This window comes from Thamnophis sirtalis, unplaced genomic scaffold, assembly GCF_051295495.1.
Source record: "Thamnophis sirtalis isolate CommonGarterSnake01/CBP01778 unplaced genomic scaffold, rThaSir2_p1.2 scaffold_2, whole genome shotgun sequence".
NCBI lineage: Eukaryota > Metazoa > Chordata > Lepidosauria > Squamata > Natricidae > Thamnophis > Thamnophis sirtalis.
In genome coordinates, this window is record NW_028261382.1 from 52,125,428 (window position 1) to 52,143,106 (window position 17,679).

Consider the following 17,679-nt stretch of genomic DNA (forward strand, 5'->3'; position numbering starts at 1 on the left):
TCCTCTTCCTCCCTACAAACCCAATTCTCTTCTAGCACTGATGGCGTTACCTAGTTGGGCTGTGAAATGTCTGTAAGAAAACCACCAAGCTCAGAGAGCACCAAGAATCCCACAGTCCCTTCCTTCCTTCCTTCCTTCCTTCCTTCCTTCCTTCCTTCCTTTCCTTCCCTCCCTCCCTCCCTCCCATCCATCCTTCCTTCCCTCCCTCCCTCCGTCCCTCCCTTCCTTCCTTCCCTCCCTTCCTCCCTCCCTTCCATCCTTCCTTCCTTCCTCTTCCTCCCTACAAACCCAATTCTCTTCTAGCACTGATGGCGTTACCTAGTTGGGCTGTGAAATGTCTGTAAGAAAACCATCAAGCTCAGAGAGCACCAAGAATTCCACAGTCCGTCCTTCCTTCCTTCCTTCCTTCCTTCCTTCCTTCCTTCCTTCCTTCCTTCCTTCCTTCCTTCCTTCCTTCTTTCCTCCCTCCCTCCCTCCCTCCCTCCCTCCCTCCATACAAACCCAATTCTCTTCTAGCACTGATGGCGTTACCTAGTTGGACTGTGAAATGTTTGTAAGAAAACCACCAAGCTCAGAGAGCACCAAGAATCCCACAGTCCTTCCTTCCTTCCTTCCTTCCTCCCTCCCTCCCTCCCTCCCTCCCTCCCTCCCTCCCTAACTCCCTAACTCCCTCCCTCCATATAAACCCAATTCTCTTCTAACACTGATGGCGTTACCTAGTTGGGTCGTGAAACGTCTGTAAGAAAACCACAAAGCCCAGAAGAGCCGAGGTGGTGCAGTGGTTAAATGCAGCACTGCAGGCTACTTCAGCTGACTGCAGTTCTGCAGCTCGGCTGTTCAAATCTCACCGGCTCAGGATTGACTCAGCCTTCCATCCTTCCGAGGTGGGTGAAATGAGGACCCGGATTGTTGTTGGGGGCAATATGCTGACTCTGTAAACCGCTTAGAGAGGGCTGAAAGCCCTATGAAGTGGTATATAAGTCTAACTGCTATTGCTATTAGTGCACCAAGAATCCCACAGTCCTTCCTTCCCTCCCTCCCTCCCTTCCTTATTTCTTTCCTTTCCTCCTCCCTTCAAACCCAATTCTCTTCTAGCGCTGATGAGGTTACCTAGTTGGGTCATGAAACGCCTGCGAGAAACGAAGCACCGAGACCATCAAGGACCGCACAATAATAATAATAATAACTATCCTTCTTTTTCCTAAACGAGGAAAGGCCATTCCATCTATAGAGGATGGTTGCAATTATATTTTTTTTCCAGGGGAGGGGGCTCTGGCCAGATGGCCTCGGGAAGCCTTCCCCGTAAGACGGGGGGCATAAGCCTGGACATATTCAGAGTCATTCCAGGCTGGTTGGGGAGCATGGGAGCTGTAGCCCACTCCCTTCCGGAGCCACCAGGTTAGCCTAAGATGGCTCCGCGTTCCCTCTCTGTTGCATTGTCCACAAGCCTTGAAATAGATGGCAGGGGTCATCTCAGGACAATGCGGGGGCCTCCCTGGAGATTATCCTAGGGGCTGGAACCCCCCAGCGCCCTCATTCATGAAACGCCCGAAGATTGCAAAGTCAGTTTCTTCCCTCTGGGTCATAAATTCGCCAATCAATATCCATTTCCTTATTAGCAGAAGCCCCAAAGAAGCATCCTTAGTTAACGTGCTCATCGGCCTATTTATTTTTAGTAAAACAGTCAGTCTCGAGTGAGAAGCAAAGACACCGGCTGTCGGTCAGCGTCTCTCTCTCCGTGGCTTGACCAGCTGAGAAGCGGGGGGGGGGAACCGGGCTGGAGCGAAATCAAGAGATTGGCAATTGGATTTAAATTTAGACGTACAGATGTGCGGGGGTTCGATCTCGGTTTCCCTGTCCAATAAAACGCCTTTGATTGACACGGAAGCAGGAACGACAGAAAGGGCTCCGTGGTGCGTCTTTATTGGAAACGATAAATCACAGCAGGCGGGAGGGGGAGACCGAGACTTTAAAAATGTACAAAATTTGGCCGTAAAATTGGAGACGGCCTTGAAACCCAACCTCTGGTTGGTTTCAAGGCCGTCTCCAATTTTACGGCCAAATTTGTATTTAAGTAATACAATATAGGCTGCTGTTGTTTAGATTTGCAGTCCCCACTTAAGTGTATTTTCTCAACCTGTAGTTTGGGCCGAATGGATAACAAATCCTTGTTCCCTATATATTAGCTTTTTACAAGACTCCTTATTAACTGGTTCTTGATAGAATAGAGTCAAGTTTAATTAGGGACGCGGTGGCTCAGGGGCTGAGATGCTGAGATGCTCAGCAGTTCGGCAATTCGAATCCCTAGCGCCGCATAACGGAGTGAGCTCCCGTGACTCGTCCCAGCTTCTGCCAACCTAGCAGTTCGAAAGCAGGTGAAAAATGCAAGTAGAAAAACAGGAACCACTTTTGGTGGGAAGGGAACAGGGTTCCGTGCGCCTTTGGCGTTGAGTCATGCCGGCCACATGACCACGGAGACATCTTCGGACAGCGCTGGCTCTTCGGCTTTGAACCGGAGATGAGCACCGCCCCCTAGAGTCGGGAACGACTAGCACAGATGTACGAGGGGAAGCTTTACCTTTACCTAGTCAAGTTTAAGCGACGAATCCCTGTCTTTTCACTTAATTTATGTTCAGCAGAGGCTGAACCGCTTAAAATCCAGGATTTTAACTGGGACTCCTGACCTGAGCGGGTCACTGGACCCCGTAGCCCAACGTCCCCTCCCTGCTCTAGACTTTTGGCTGGAGTTGCTCGCTGACGAAAGCTTTTAGAGCCGAGGTGGCGCAGTGGTTAAATGCATCACTGCAGGCTACTTCAGCTGACTGCAGTTCTGCAGTTCAGCAGTTCAAATCTCACCGGCTCAAGGTTGACTCAGCCTTCCATCCTTCCGAGGTGGGTAAAATGAGGACCCGGATTGTTGTTGGGGGCGATATGCTGACTCTGTAAACCGCTTAGAGAGGGCTGGAAGCCCTATGAAGCGGTATGTAAGTCTAATTGCTATTGCAATCTATCTATCTATCTATCTATCTATCTATCTATCTATCTATCTATCTATCTATCTATCTATCTATCTATCTATCTGATTGTTGGGGGCAATATGCTGACTCTGTAAACCGCTTAGAGAGGGCTGGAAGCCCTATGAAGCGGTATGTAAGTCTAATTGCTATTGCAATCTATCTATCTATCTATCTATCTATCTATCTATCTATCTATCTATCTATCTATCTATCTATCTATCTATCTGATTGTTGGGGGCAATATGCTGACTCTGTAAACCGCTTAGAGAGGGCTGGAAGCCCTATGAAGCGGTATATAAGTCTAACTGCTATTGCAATCTATCTATCTATCTATCTATCTATCTATCTATCTATCTATCTATCTCTGTCTATCTGTCTGTCTGTCTGTCTATCTATCTATCTATCTCTGTCTATCTGTCTGTCTATCTATCTATCTAATCAACTATCTATGTATCTATCTATCTACAGTATCTATCTATCTATCTATCTATCTATCTATCTATCTATCTATCTATCTATCTATCTGATTGTTGGGGGCAATATGCTGACTCTGTAAACCGCTTAGAGAGGGCTGGAAGCCCTATGAAGCGGTATATAAGTCTAACTGCTATTGCAATCTATCTATCTATCTATCTATCTATCTATCTATCTATCTATCTATCTATCTATCTATCTCTGTCTATCTGTCTGTCTGTCTGTCTATCTATCTATCTATCTCTGTCTATCTGTCTGTCTATCTATCTATCTAATCAACTATCTATGTATCTATCTATCTACAGTATCTATCTATCTATCTATCTATCTATCTATCTATCTATCTATCTATCTATCTATCTGATTGTTGGGGGCAATATGCTGACTCTGTAAACCGCTTAGAGAGGGCTGGAAGCCCTATGAAGCGGTATATAAGTCTAACTGCTATTGCAATCTATCTATCTATCTATCTATCTATCTATCTATCTATCTATCTATCTATCTCTGTCTATCTGTCTGTCTGTCTGTCTGTCTGTCTATCTATCTATCTCTGTCTATCTGTCTGTCTATCTATCTATCTAATCAACTATCTATGTATCTATCTATCTACAGTATCTATCTATCTATCTATCTATCTATCTATCTATCTATCTATCTATCTATCTATCTATCTATCTGATTGTTGGGGGCAATATGCTGACTCTGTAAACCGCTTAGAGAGGGCTGGAAGCCTATGAAGCGGTATATAAGTCTAACTGCTAACTGCTATTGCTATTAAGCACTGAGAAGCGTGCAAGGGAAGTGAAAACCAAGCTGTGGCCATTTGCTATTTTAAAACTCCCCCGGCGTAATCGTAGAAGAGTTTGCTCAAAATTCCAGAAAGTGTCTTTCAGCCGTAACCCTCGCCTGAATCCATGATTGTGGAGTTAGCCCATTTCTGGAACCGGCTTCTTCCTGCAAACCTGGTTTGGCTTCCTTGCGAAAATGTCCTTTCTCAAACGTTCTGTCTTTTTGCAGATAAAGGAGGTCAGCGCCCAAATCAACCAATTAATCGAGAAAAAGATGATGAAATACGAGCCCATCGACAGCAAATTTTCCATGTACCGGCAACAGGTGAGGAGAAACTCTTGACAGGGCGAGCTGAAACAATGCAGGTAGCCCTCGAACTCACGACGCCGGAATTACTGTCGCTAAGCGAGACGTTTGTCTAAGTGAGTTTTGCCCCGTTTGGCAACTTTTCCTGCAGTGATAAAAGTCGGGGACACGGTTGTTAAGCGAGTCTGCTTGTCAGAAGGTCGCAGAAGGATTTCGGTGACCCAGGGACACGGCAGCCGTCGTAAATCCGAATCGGTTGATGATAAGGGGACCATAGGGGATGCTGCAACGGTGATAGGAGTGAACGTTTTTCAGTGCCGCTGTAGCCTTGGTCACTAAGCGGGCTGTCGTTAAGTCGAGGACTATCTGGTAGGGTACACTAAAACCACAGCCACGGGGACTCGAAGCATTTCGGATTTCTTTTTTCCAAAATATGCTTTTTTTATTTTCCATTTTCATAACATATAATCACATGTATTCTATTACATAGCCAATATCCTATTGTATTAAGTAGTAATTACATCAGTTCCTCTTGTCATCAACGCCCAGAAAGATAAAAACCCATTATTCTGCTCTCCATACACCTCTTTCTTCTGCCTCTCTCCTACCTCCTTTCTTCCCTCCATCATCCTTTCCTACTTCCCCTTCCTTTCTCCTTCTCCTCTCTCTTCATTCCACTCCTCCTTATCCTCCTCATCTTCCCCATCTTCCCCCCTTACCCTCTCTCCTATCTCCATCTTTCTTCTCTCCTCTGTTTCCCACTCTTCCTCTCATTGGTGTATTTCCGCTTCTGAGCAAACTCCATTCTATGTTGATGGTATTTATGCTTCCATATCAATATACTTAACATATTAGATCTTCTGCTCTCCATAAACCTCTTTCTTCTGCCTCTCTTCTACCTCCTTTCTTCCCTCCATCATCCTTTCCTACTCTACTTCCCCTTCCTTTCTCCTTCTCCTCTCTCTTCATTCCACTCCTCCTTATCCTCCTCATCTTCCCCCCTTCACCCTCTCTCCTATCTCCCTCTTCCTCTCTTTCTTCTCTCCTCTGCTTCCCACTCTTCCTCTCATTCACTTGGTGTATTTCAGCTTCTGAGCAAACTCCATTCTATGTTGATGGTATTTATGCTTCCATATCAATATACTTAACATATCTTAGTTTTAAAGAAAAAATAAGAGAAGACAGTATACATGTGCAATCATATTACTTTAAAATCTAACACATGTGTCTATTAATACTATTGTATGTCTGTTTGCGAAACGTAGATAGGTAGGAGTAAGAAAAATAAGAAACTTTAAAAATAAAAAAACAAAAACGAATCCGTGTCTCTCAATCTTGGTGGCTTGAAAAGGGGAGGACTTCAGCTCCCAGAATTCCCCAGCCAGCTATGCTGGCTGGGGAATTCTGGGAGCTGAGGTCCCCCCCCCCCTCTTCAAGCCACCATGATTGAGAGACACGGATTTAAAGGGTTAGCAAAGAGTGAAACCTAATATACTTCCCTCCCTCCCATCCTCCCCCCCCAACCCCCCCGCCCCCACAGCCTTCCCTGAAGCATAGCGGATTTCTTGACCGATTGGGAGGATCACCTGATGATCCCAGCCAACCGTCGTTTTAATAGGTGGAAACCCGATCCCGTCTTGGGTAGCCAAGCGATCCGAGGCCTTTTGTTGTTGTGAGCCTTGTGTTACAAGGCTAAGCATGCTACACAATGTGCCGACACAAGAGACCAGTTGGCTCTTTGAGATAAAAGTGCTGACATCTGTCCGGGGAGCCTTGCCAGGAATCCGGAGTCCTCGCTTAGTCCCTTCCCTGCCCAGCTCCACGGGAGCCTTTCCGTCGGCTCGACCGGAGTGCCCCCCCACCCCCCCGTTGTGCTTTTAACCCCATTTGCCACCGTGGGCCCAGGTGAGAGAAGCAAATGGCTTGGGCAAGGCCCAGGCCGGCTGGTTTCAGACAGGTGTTTGGAAGGTGCCTTCAAAATTACCTGTACCTCTATGGCAAAATCTGCCTTTTGGATGGCTGAAAACACCACCAGGATTGCTTTCACTTGAAGAAGTTTGTCACCCGGGTGGCTGCGTGGCCCTCCTGTGTTTTTTTCCGTTGTGATATGTAGTTCTGCCTTGAACAATATTTGTCCTTGAGGTTACATAACCAGTGGATGTGGAAAAACTGGCCTCCTTGGGCTTTTATAGTCCAAGCAGATCCAGCAAACGAAATCCACCCGTCTTGAAAGTTGCCATCCCTGATTTAAACGGTAACTTGCAATGTGTCTTAACGTGATGTTTCCCAGGCAACTTTTAAGATGCGTGGACTTTAACTCCAGACTTCTCCATCCAGCATGGATGGACTTCAACTCCCAGAATTCCCTGTCCAGCTTGGGTGAATTTCAACCCCCAGAATTCCCTGTCCAGCTTGGGTGAATTTCAACCCCCAGAATTCCCCATCCAGCATAGGTAGAGTTCAACTCCCAGAATTCCCTGCCCATCATGGATGGACTTCAACTCCCAGAATTCCCTGTCCAGCTTGGGTGAATTTCAACCCCCCAAATTCCCTGTCCAGCAAAGGTAGATTTCAATTTCCCAGAATTCCCCATCTAGCATGGATGGACTTCAACTCCCAGAATTCCCTGTCCAGCTTGGATGAATTTCAACCCCCAGAATTCCCCATCCAGCATAGGTAGAGTTCAACTCCCAGAATTCCCTGTCCAGCATGGATGGACTTCAACTCCCAGAATTCCCTGCCCATCATGGGTGAATTTCAACCCCCAGAATTCCCCATCCAGCATAGGTAGATTTCAACTCCCAGAATTCCCTGCCCATCATGGGTGGACTTCAACTCCCAGAATTCCCTGCCCATCATGGGTGAATTTCAACCCCCAGAATTCCCCATCCAGCATAGGTAGATTTCAACTCCCAGAATTCCCTGCCCATCAAGGGTGAATTTCAACCCCCAGAATTCCCCATCCAGCGTAGGTAGATTTCAACTCCCAGAATTCCCCCGCCTGCCACCTAAAGCCCCTGAGGTTGGCATGCCAGCTCTTTCCCTGGCATCGTCCGACCCCCCCCCCCCTCATACTAACCGGTCTGAGAATTCCCCACAGGCCTCCATCATCTCGCGGAAGAAAACCGCCAAGGCGGAGGAGCTTCAGAGCGCCAAGGAAGAGCTGGCCACCTTGGAGAGGCAAATGATCCAGAAGTCGAGCCAGGCTCGGGAGCTGGACGGGACAGAAGTCTTGAAAGGTGATGAGGTAAGGAAGCGGCCATTTTGCCTGGGGGTGGGGGTGGGGGCTCCCAAGATGTCTTCCCTTGTTGCCTGGAAGGATTCCGAGTGGAGGGTTCATGCCACAAACCGGCCCTGCTCCTTTTTTAAGTAGTAGGTTTGATCCGCTTTGTAGGTGCGAAACCCCGGGGAGCCTCTGTGCTTTGTGACTCTGCTACACAACAGCAACATGTCCTCATCACGAGAGGAAGGGGAAGGAGAGAAGGGAAAGGAGAGGAGGAAGGAAGGAAGGAGAGAAGAAAGAGAAGAAAGGGGGGGAAGGAAGGAGGGAAGCAAGGAGGGAGGGAAGGAGAGAAGGAGAGAAGAAAGGGAAGGAAGGAGGGAAGGAAATAGAGAAGGAGAGAAGAAAGGAGGGAAGGAAGGAGGGAATGAAGGAGAGAAGGAAGGGGGAAGGAAGGAGGAAAGGAAGGAGAGAAGGAGGGAAGGAAGGAGGGAAGGAAGGAGAGAAAGAGAAGAAAGGAGGGGGGAAGGAGGGAGGAAAGGAAGGAGAGAAGGAGAGAAGAAAGGAGGGAAGGAAGGAGAGAAGGAGAGAAGAAAGGAGGGAAGGAAATAGAGAAGGAGAGAGGAAAGGAGGGAAGGAGGAAAGGAAGGAGAGAAGGAGGGAAGGAAGGAGAGAAGGAGGGAAGGAAGGAGGGAAGGAAGGAGAGAAAGAGAAGAAAGGAGGGGGGAAGGAGGGAGGGAAGGAAGGAGGAAAGGAAGGAGAGAAGAAAGGAGGGAAGGAAGGAGGGAAGGAAGGAAGAAGAAGTAGGATTGTTGTAAGATAAGATGGGTTTATGGGATGGTAAGAAAGCAATTTCAAGTATATTGTCAACTGTAGGGGAGAAAAATTGTTACAAATACATATTATTAATAACAGTTATGAGATCATATAATTGTGAATGTATATATGAGAAATAAAAATTTAATAAATTTAAAAAAAAAGATTAAAAAACCATCTTAAAAAAAACAAAAAAAAACCCTGTCCTCATCACAGAGGCCAAAGATCTTATCCATTTCGTGTCCGCGGGGTTTTAAGTGCCTCGCGAACAACTTTGCGTTGTCAACACATCTGACAGGAATGATCGGTGGAGTAGCTAAAATGCGAAGGTAAATTACAGCACCGAATGGAAATGGAAAATTGGGGAGTTGTTGAGTTTACGTCCGGACTGCTGTACGGAGGGAAGAAAGGATGAAGGCCGGGAGACCCGCGTGGACAATTGGCAGGTTCCCTTCACCCAACAGCTGTTGGTGCTCAGCCATGGCCTCTTCTGAAGCCATCCGAGCGACAGGTCTTCTCCACCTTTTGGATGGGAGCTCCGTCAAAGGACAGGACTCCATAGGTGTTCTGACCGAGGCTTCCCGAGAGCCTGAAGCAGACTCCTTGTCCCGAAAAAAAAAACCCTTTTATTAATTGACTGTGAATTCTGCTCCTTCCCATCCAGCAAAGTCTTTCAAGGGAGGATTTATGGTCACAGACCTCATCTGGCTTGGAGAGCTGCCAGGCCGAGATCTGCAGAATTTGGCCAGGAGCCTCGGAGAGTCACGAACCAATGAAGCGAACTGATTGTCTCCTGCAAACTCCACTCCCCTTTCGCTCCTCTTTTATCTCCTCTGGGAGGGGCCATTCACCGTCCACTTGTGGCCTTCCTCCCTTACTCGACCCCTGTTCTTTAGCTCTTCCCTTCGTCTGGTAACTCTGCTCACGCACACACTGGGAACAGGCTCCTGCTGTTCCTCTGCCTCACTGATGTCTGACTCCGAAGGCAGCTGAGAACTGTCGGACGGCCCTGGCCGTGTTTGTTTATTTGTTTGTTCATTTATTTATTTATTTCTACGATTTATAGGCCGCCCAATCCCGGAGGACTCCGGGCGGCTTACAACGAAGGAAAAAATAATAATAATAAATGAAAAGTAAAAACAGGTTAAAATCAACACACAGACATTCGTTATGATCGGGGCTGGACCTCAACAATGAGGTCAACAGCCCCAGGCCTGCCGGAACAGCCAGGTTTTTAACAGTGTTGTGGGAATTAGTTGTTTAGCAGAGTGATGGCATTCAGGAAAAAAGAAACCCCTGTCCTTGTGTCTCCTCGTTCTGGTGTGCAATCCTCTACAACGTTGTTAATACGTTAGACACGAAGTTAGAGCCCTTAATGATTTGTGATGACACCTCAGTCGCTTCCAGCCTGTATCCCCCCCCTCCCTCCCTCCCTCCCTCCCTCCCAGGGGTTTGAGTTACTGGTATCCCCTTATGGCCTGGCTGTCACTAATTTTCTGTGCCCCAATGAATCAAGACCTTTCCTGCTTGAACTTCTTCTGCATGCCAGCAATTGTATCCTCCGCTGAGGTCTTTACGACCTCCTCCCCCTCCCCAGAAAGGTCACCTGAGGCTTATGATTCTCCCCCCCCCCCCCCCCCGTTCCCCGATGAGGGGAAGCCAGTTACTTTCCGAGGCAAGGAGAGAGGCCAGCCTTCGTGCAAACGGAGGAAAATAGCGGGTGGATTTATTTAATAGGTTTTATTTTGTTAAGATAGATAGATAGATAGATAGATAGATAGATAGATAGATAGATAGATAGATAGATAGATAGATAGATACAATAGATAGATACGATAGATAGATAGATAGATAGATAGATAGATAGATAGATAGATACAATAGATAGATATATAGATATAGATAGATAGATAGATAGATAGATAGATAGATAGATAGATAGATAGATAGATAGATAGATAGATAGATAGAAAGAAAGAAGTTTATTTATATGCCGCCCTTTTCCCTGGGGGGACTCAGGGCGGCTCACAATCCAAGGGGGAGGGGGAGACAAACTTTTTTTAACATATAAGACAATACATAATTAAAAAACGCAACATTCATACCATTCGGGTGGGTTACAGTCTTTAGCCCCAGGCCTGACGGGATAGCCAGATTCTGAGGGCTGTGCGGAAGGTCTGGAGGGTGGTGAGGGAGATGAGCAGCGCTCCTTAGAGTCGGGAACGACCGGCACAGATGTGCGAGGGGGGGAATCTTTACCTTTATTTTTTTTTAAAGAGGGAAACTGGGAAAGATATTCAAAGTGGCTTGCAGAAGGGATGGCATCGTTCAAAGAACAATCCAGGCCAGGAGGAGACAAGCCTCCTCCTGCAGCTGCTCTCAAGCTGTAAAAATTAGGGAATCCGTAAGAGAGAGAAGGAGGGATGGTTCAGTTAGGTAAACAGCTGTGGGGGGGATAATTTTAGCTCCCTTTCATGGTACACTTTGCAGTTGAACAGCAGTTCCAGAGAGCTGGGATTCCTGGGGAGGCTGGATATTTGTCTTCTAGTAGGTTGGCCATTTATTTAACAGATCTTTATCCTGCCTTTATAAGTAACTTTTATTTTGTAAAAAGGAGATTTTTCTTCCTGGCTCTGCCAGTTGAAAACTCAAACACTTGGGGCTTGGAGTCAGGCACATGGGTGTTGTGTCCGATCCATCACGACCCCATGGGCAACGTTCCTCCAGGTCTTCCTGTCCTCTGGAGTCCATTGAAGCTCACGCCGGCTGCTTCAGTGACTCCATCCAGCCCCCTCCTTCTCTGCCGTCCCCTTCTTCTTCTTTTGCCCTCCATCGTTCCCAGCATGAGGCTCTTCTCCAGGGAGTCCTTCCTCCTTCTCCTTAGGTGGCCAAAGTCTTTGAGTTTCCTCTTCAGGATCTGGCCTTCTAAAGAGCAGCCAGGGTGGATCTCCTGTAGGACTGACCACTTGGATGGCCTTGCAGTCCATCTTTATCTATCTATCTATCTATCTATCTATCTATCTATCTATCTATCTATCTATCTATCATCTATCTATCATCTATCATCTATCATCTATCTATCTATCTATCTATCTATCTATCTATCTATCTATCTATCTATCATCTATCATCTATCATCTATCTATCTATCTATCAATCATCTATCTATCTATCCATCCATCCATCCATCCATCCATCCATCCATCCATCCATCCATCCATCCATCCATCCATCCATCCATCCAACTATCTCATATTTGCTATGTTGTTGTTGTTGTTGTTAGTTGCAAAGTCGTGTCCAACCCATCGCAACCCCATGGACCACGTTCCTCCAGGCCTCCCTGTCCTCTCCCATCCTCTGGAGTCCATTCAAGCTCACGCCGGCTGCTTCGGTGACTCCATCCAGCCACTTCCTTCTCTGCCGTCCCCTTCTTCTTCTTTTGCCCTCCATCGTTCCCAGCATGAGGGTCTTCTCCAGGGAGTCCTTCCTCCTTCTCATCAGGTGGCCAAAGTCTTTGAGTTTCCTCTTCAGGATCTGGCCTTCTAAAGAGCAGCCAGGGTGGATCTCCTGTAGGACTGACCACTTGGATGGCCTTGCAGTCCATCTTTATCTATCTATCTATCTATCTATCTATCTATCTATCTATCTATCTATCTATCTATCTATCTATCTATCAATCATCTATCTATCTATCTATCTATCATCTATCATCTATCTATCTATCTATCTATCTATCTATCTATCTATCTATCTATCTATCTATCAATCATCTATCTATCCATCCATCCATCCATCCATCCATCCATCCATCCATCCATCCATCCAACTATCTCATATTTGCTATGTTGTTGTTGTTGTTGTTAGTTGCAAAGTCGTGTCCAACCCATCGCAACCCCATGGACCACGTTCCTCCAGGCCTCCCTGTCCTCTCCCATCCTCTGGAGTCCATTCAAGCTCACGCCGGCTGCTTCGGTGACTCCATCCAGCCACTTCCTTCTCTGCCGTCCCCTTCTTCTTCTTTTGCCCTCCATCGTTCCCAGCATGAGGGTCTTCTCCAGGGAGTCCTTCCTCCTTCTCATCAGGTGGCCAAAGTCTTTGAGTTTCCTCTTCAGGATCTGGCCTTCTAAAGAGCAGCCAGGGTGGATCTCCTGTAGGACTGACCACTTGGATGGCCTTGCAGTCCATCTTTATCTATCTATCTATCTATCTATCTATCTATCTATCTATCTATCAATCATCTATCTATCTATCTATCTATCCATCCATCCATCCATCCATCCATCCATCCATCCATCCATCCATCCATCCATCCAACTATCTCATATTTGCTATGTTGTTGTTGTTGTTGTTAGTTGCAAAGTCGTGTCCAACCCATCGCAACCCCATGGACCACGTTCCTCCAGGCCTCCCTGTCCTCTCCCATCCTCTGGAGTCCATTCAAGCTCACGCCGGCTGCTTGGGTGACTCCATCCAGCCACTTCCTTCTCTGCCGTCCCCTTCTTCTTCTTTTGCCCTCCATCGTTCCCAGCATGAGGCTCTTCTCCAGGGAGTCCTTCTTCCTTCTCATCAGGTGGCCAAAGTCTTTGAGTTTCCTCTTCAGGATCTGACCTTCTAAAGAGCAGTCAAGGTTGACCTCCTCCTCTAGGACTGACCGGTTGGATGGCCTTGCAGGCACATGGGTAGGGGTCTGTTTTTCTGCTTGCCTTCCTCTTCCCCCCCCTTTGCGATAGGCATTGAGGGGGCTTCTCCCCTGTCCCAGAGAACGGAAGGGACCCCTCAAGGGACATTCCCCTTGGGCTATCCGAGCCTCCTCTTTCGTTCGGGGGGGGGGGAGCTCTTGAGGGAGCGAATGGTCCAGAGATTGTCACGGCCAGCAATTTGCCCAGACTAAATTCTCTTTTAATTGCCTGCCGAGCCCTCGTTACATTAATTGGACGGGCAGTAAAAACAGTGCCTCTGTTTTCCGACTGCTGCGGCTTCTGCAAAAGTTTATTTGAGGGCTTCCCGCTGAGATAATGAAAAGCAGCTTCTCCTTTCGTCTCATTGAGATGGCGGTTGAGATTTCCATTTTTCTCTTCTTGGTTGTCGGGTGGTGTTTTTTTTTTTTAAAAAAAAAACTTCTGTCGTTGTCTTCCAGAGTTGGGGAGAAGGTGGGGCTTGGAACTCAAACGAGTGTTAATTCTCCGGTTTTATTCACCTCTTTCAACATGCGAGAAGGCGGAAATGGGGAAGGCTTTACACGGCTCCCTGACAGCGACTGATGGGGACCTGGTTTTATGCACCTTGGCAACATTCAGAAGAGTCCCCTTTTCATTGCAAGGCTGCCTTCTTGTTGTTAGTCGCAAAGTCGTGTCCCACCCATCGCGACCCCATGGACAACGTTCCTCCAGGACTTCCTGTCCTCCCCCATCCTCTGGAGTCCATTGAAGCTCACGCCGGCTGCTTTGGTGACTCCATCCAGCCACCTCCTTCTCTGCTGTCCCCTTCTTCTTCTTTTGCCCTCCATCGTTCCCAGCATGAGGCTCTTCTCCAGGGAGTCCTTCCTTCCTTCTCATCAGGTGGCCAAAGTCTTTGAGTTTCCTCTTCAGGATCTGGCCTTCTGAAGAGCAGCCAGGGTTGATCTCCTCTAGGACTGACCGGTTGGATGGCCTTGCAGTCCAAGGGACTCAATGCAGGAGTCTTCTTCTCCAGCACCAGAGCTCAAAGGCCTCCATTCTTTGGCACTCAGCCTTCCTTATGGTCCAACTTTCACAGCCATCCGTTGCAACGGGGAAAAACCACAGCCTTGGCTAGACGCGCTTTAATATTGTTTTATTTGTTTTCTAGTATAATTTGATTGCTTATTAGTAACATATGACTACCACTAAGTGTTGTATCTTATGATTCTTGATGAATGTATCCTATTTTATTCTCCTTATGTACACTGAGAGCATCTGCAACAAAGACAAATTCCTTGTTGTGACCAGTCACACTTGGCCAATAAAGAATTCTATTCTATTCCTGTTCTGTTCTATTATTCTATTCTGTTCTGTTCTGTTCTAATTCTGTTTTGTTCTATTATTCTATTCTTTTCTGTTCTGTTCTATTTCTGTTTTGTTCTATTATTCTATTCTATTTTTGTTCTATTCTGTTCTATTTCTGTTCTGTTCTATTTTATTCTATTATTCTATTCTATTTTTGTTCTATTCTATTCTGTTATGTTCTATTTCTGTTCTCTTCTATTATTCTATTCTATTTTTGTTCTATTCTATTCTGTTCTATTTCTGTTCTCTTGTATTTTATTCTATTATTCTATTCTGTTATGTTCTATTATTCTATTCTATTTTTGTCTATTCTATTCTGTTCTGTTCTATTTCTGTTTTATTCTATTATTCTGTTCTATTTTTGTTCTATTCTATTCTGCTCTGTTCTATTTCTGTTTTATTCTATTATTCTATTCTATTTTTGTTCTATTCTATTCTGTTCTGTTCTATTTCTGTTCTGTTCTACTTTATTCTATTATTCTATTCTATTTTTGTTCTATTCTATTCTGTTCTTTTCTATTTCTGTTCTGTTCTATTCTATTATTCTATTGTGTTCTGTTCTATTCTGTTTTATTCTATTCTATTATGTTCTATTTCTGTTCTATTCTATTCTTCTATTCTATTCTTGTTCTATTCTATTCAAATTGGGAAACAATTGTTTGCAGAGCCACCTGTGATGAACTGGAAGCTCCCACAGGAGACCAGCGGATACCATTTTCAGAAAATTGGGCGTGAGGTTTTTTTGGTTCGGGTAACTTTTTGAAGCGATTTGTGGGCAGGCATCTTTCTTCTCTGGAAAGACTGTCAACCCTTGCAAATCTCCGCAGGAGACTTTTTCCTCCCTCCCCCAAAAAGGTATTGCATAAAAATATCCTTTTTGTGTCTCCACCTGCTTTGGGGGTCCCATGCAGCAGGCCCAGCATTGGCACCCGGCCGTTCGCCAACTTAAACCCCAACGGGCACAATTTTCCCTTCGCCCCGTTGCTTTTGTCAACTTATGCCCTTCCTGCGACCTTCCCCACCACCCCCCTTCCCGCCCCGGCGTTGGTGGTTCAAGCAGCAAAGAGAGTTGTTCTTCCAGCCACCGGGACCTCGTCTCTTTTAAACCACGAGACGGTTAAAATCTGGCTTGGCTCCCTGGCTGAAAAGTTTTTACAGCTCGGGGTTTTAAAAATAGTCGCCGGAGCCCAGGGAAGGAGAGGAGACCTTGGCAAAAGATGGCAGATGAACTGGCGTGGTTCGGAGATGGGATCTCTGCCCGGGAGAACTTTTTATAGCGCCTGCATTTATTGGCGGGCGCGGAGGGGGGGGGGATTCTCACCAAAGGTTCATCTCAGACTGCATGAGTTTGTTCTTCAAATGGGACGCTATGTTTTTACGCTGGGGAGGAGAGATTCTACGCCCCCCCCCCTAGTTGCATTTTATTTCCAAGTAACGTTTTAAAAGTTCTCACCGATTTAAGGCGACATTGAGAATCCGAATAAAAAAACGCAAAGACTTTGTTTTGAGGGGTTGGAGATAAAACACACGAACGCTGATCTTATTTTTTTAATTTTTTTTATGGTAAAAACATAAACACAATGACAAAAACACACACAACGTTTACAAATCACATCAGAACTACATGTCCCTCCTTACAGCAGATAATGGTGGCTCTTCACAAACACTATTTCCCTCCCAAGACATTTCTGTGTAATTTTACACTTTTAATCCTATTATTTCTTTCTCTCTTACTTATCAATCTGGTTATTTGTATCAGGCAGTCTTCATTCTTCTTCTACTAATGTACAATTTTTCCTAGCCTTGTAAATCCTACTTTTCTTAAGACTTTTGTCACTAGTTCCCACTTCTTCCATAATACAAACTACCTTGTTCAAATCTTTATTTCTCTCCTCTAGCCACTTGTGCCATTTCCCCCAAATTAAAGAATGCCCTGCTTCTTCCTTTCCTTGGTCAATTTATCCATCTCTGCGTATTCTAGGGTCTTCTCTAATGCAAAATGCAAAGCCTTCGTTTTGGGTGGGATATAAAACACATGAATGCGGATCTTTTAAGTGTGTGTTTTCTATTTCTTCTCTCTCTCTGCTCTCTCTCTCTGCTCTCCTTTTCTCTCTCTCTCCCTCTCTCTTTCTCTGTGTGCTCTCTTTCTCTCTCTCTCTTTCTCTCTCTCTCTGCTCTCTCTCTCTTTCTCTCTCTCCTTTTCTCTCTCTCCCTCTCTTTCTCTGTGTGCTCTCTTTCTCTCTCTTTCTCTCTCTCTCTCTCTGCTCTCTCTCTGCTCTCTTTCTGCTCTCTTTCTCTCTCTCTGCTCTCTTTTTCTCTCTCTCTGCTCTCTTTCTCTCTGCTCTCTTTCTCTCTGCTCTCTTTCTCTCTGCTCTCTTTCTCTCTCTCTCTGCTCTCCTTTTCTCTCTCTCTCCCTCTCTTTCTTTCTCTCTGTGCTCTTTCTCTCTCTCCTTCTCTTTCTCTCTCTGCTCTCTTTCTCTCTGCTCTCCTTTTCTCTCTCTCTCCCTCTCTCTTTCTCTGTGCTCTTTCTCTCTCTCCTTCTCTTTCTCTCTCTGCTCTCTTTCTCTCTGCTCTCTCTCTCTCTGCTCTCTTTCTCTTTTTCTCTCTCTGCTCTCTTTCTCTCTCTCCTTCTCTTTCTCTCTCTGCTCTCTTTCTCTCTGCTCTCCTTTTCTCTCTCTCTCCCTCTCTCTTTCTTTCTCTCTGTGCTCTTTCTCTCTCTCCTTCTCTTTCTCTCTCTGCTCTCTTTCTCTTTTTCTCTCTCTGCTCTCTTTCTCTCTCTTTCTCTCTCTCTCGCTTTATCTCTCTCTGCTCTCCTTTTCTCTCTCTCCTCTCTTTCTCTCTCTCTCTTTCTCTCTCTCTGCTCTTTCTCTCTCTCTCTTTCTCTCTCTCTGCTCTCTTTCTCTCTCTCTTTCTCTCTCTCTTTCTCTCTCTCTGCTCTCCTTTCTCTCTCTCTCCCTCTCTCTTTCTCTCTCTCTTTCTCTCTCTCTCTGCTCTCTTTCTCTCTCTCTTTCTCTCTGCTCTCTTTCTCTCTCTC

General features: G+C 46.0%; 1 protein-coding gene across 1 annotated transcript in view; it reads left to right on the forward strand.

Annotated features, from left to right (window-relative positions):
* Window positions 1-17,679, forward strand: part of IFT81 (intraflagellar transport 81) — a gene marked incomplete in the record, with an annotated part of 58,075 nt that overhangs the window by 24,941 nt on the left and 15,455 nt on the right. Inside the window, 2 exon segments of the mRNA XM_087705514.1 lie at window positions 4,509-4,604; window positions 7,687-7,833. Coding sequence (XP_087561640.1) covers window positions 4,509-4,604; window positions 7,687-7,833 — 243 coding nt within the window.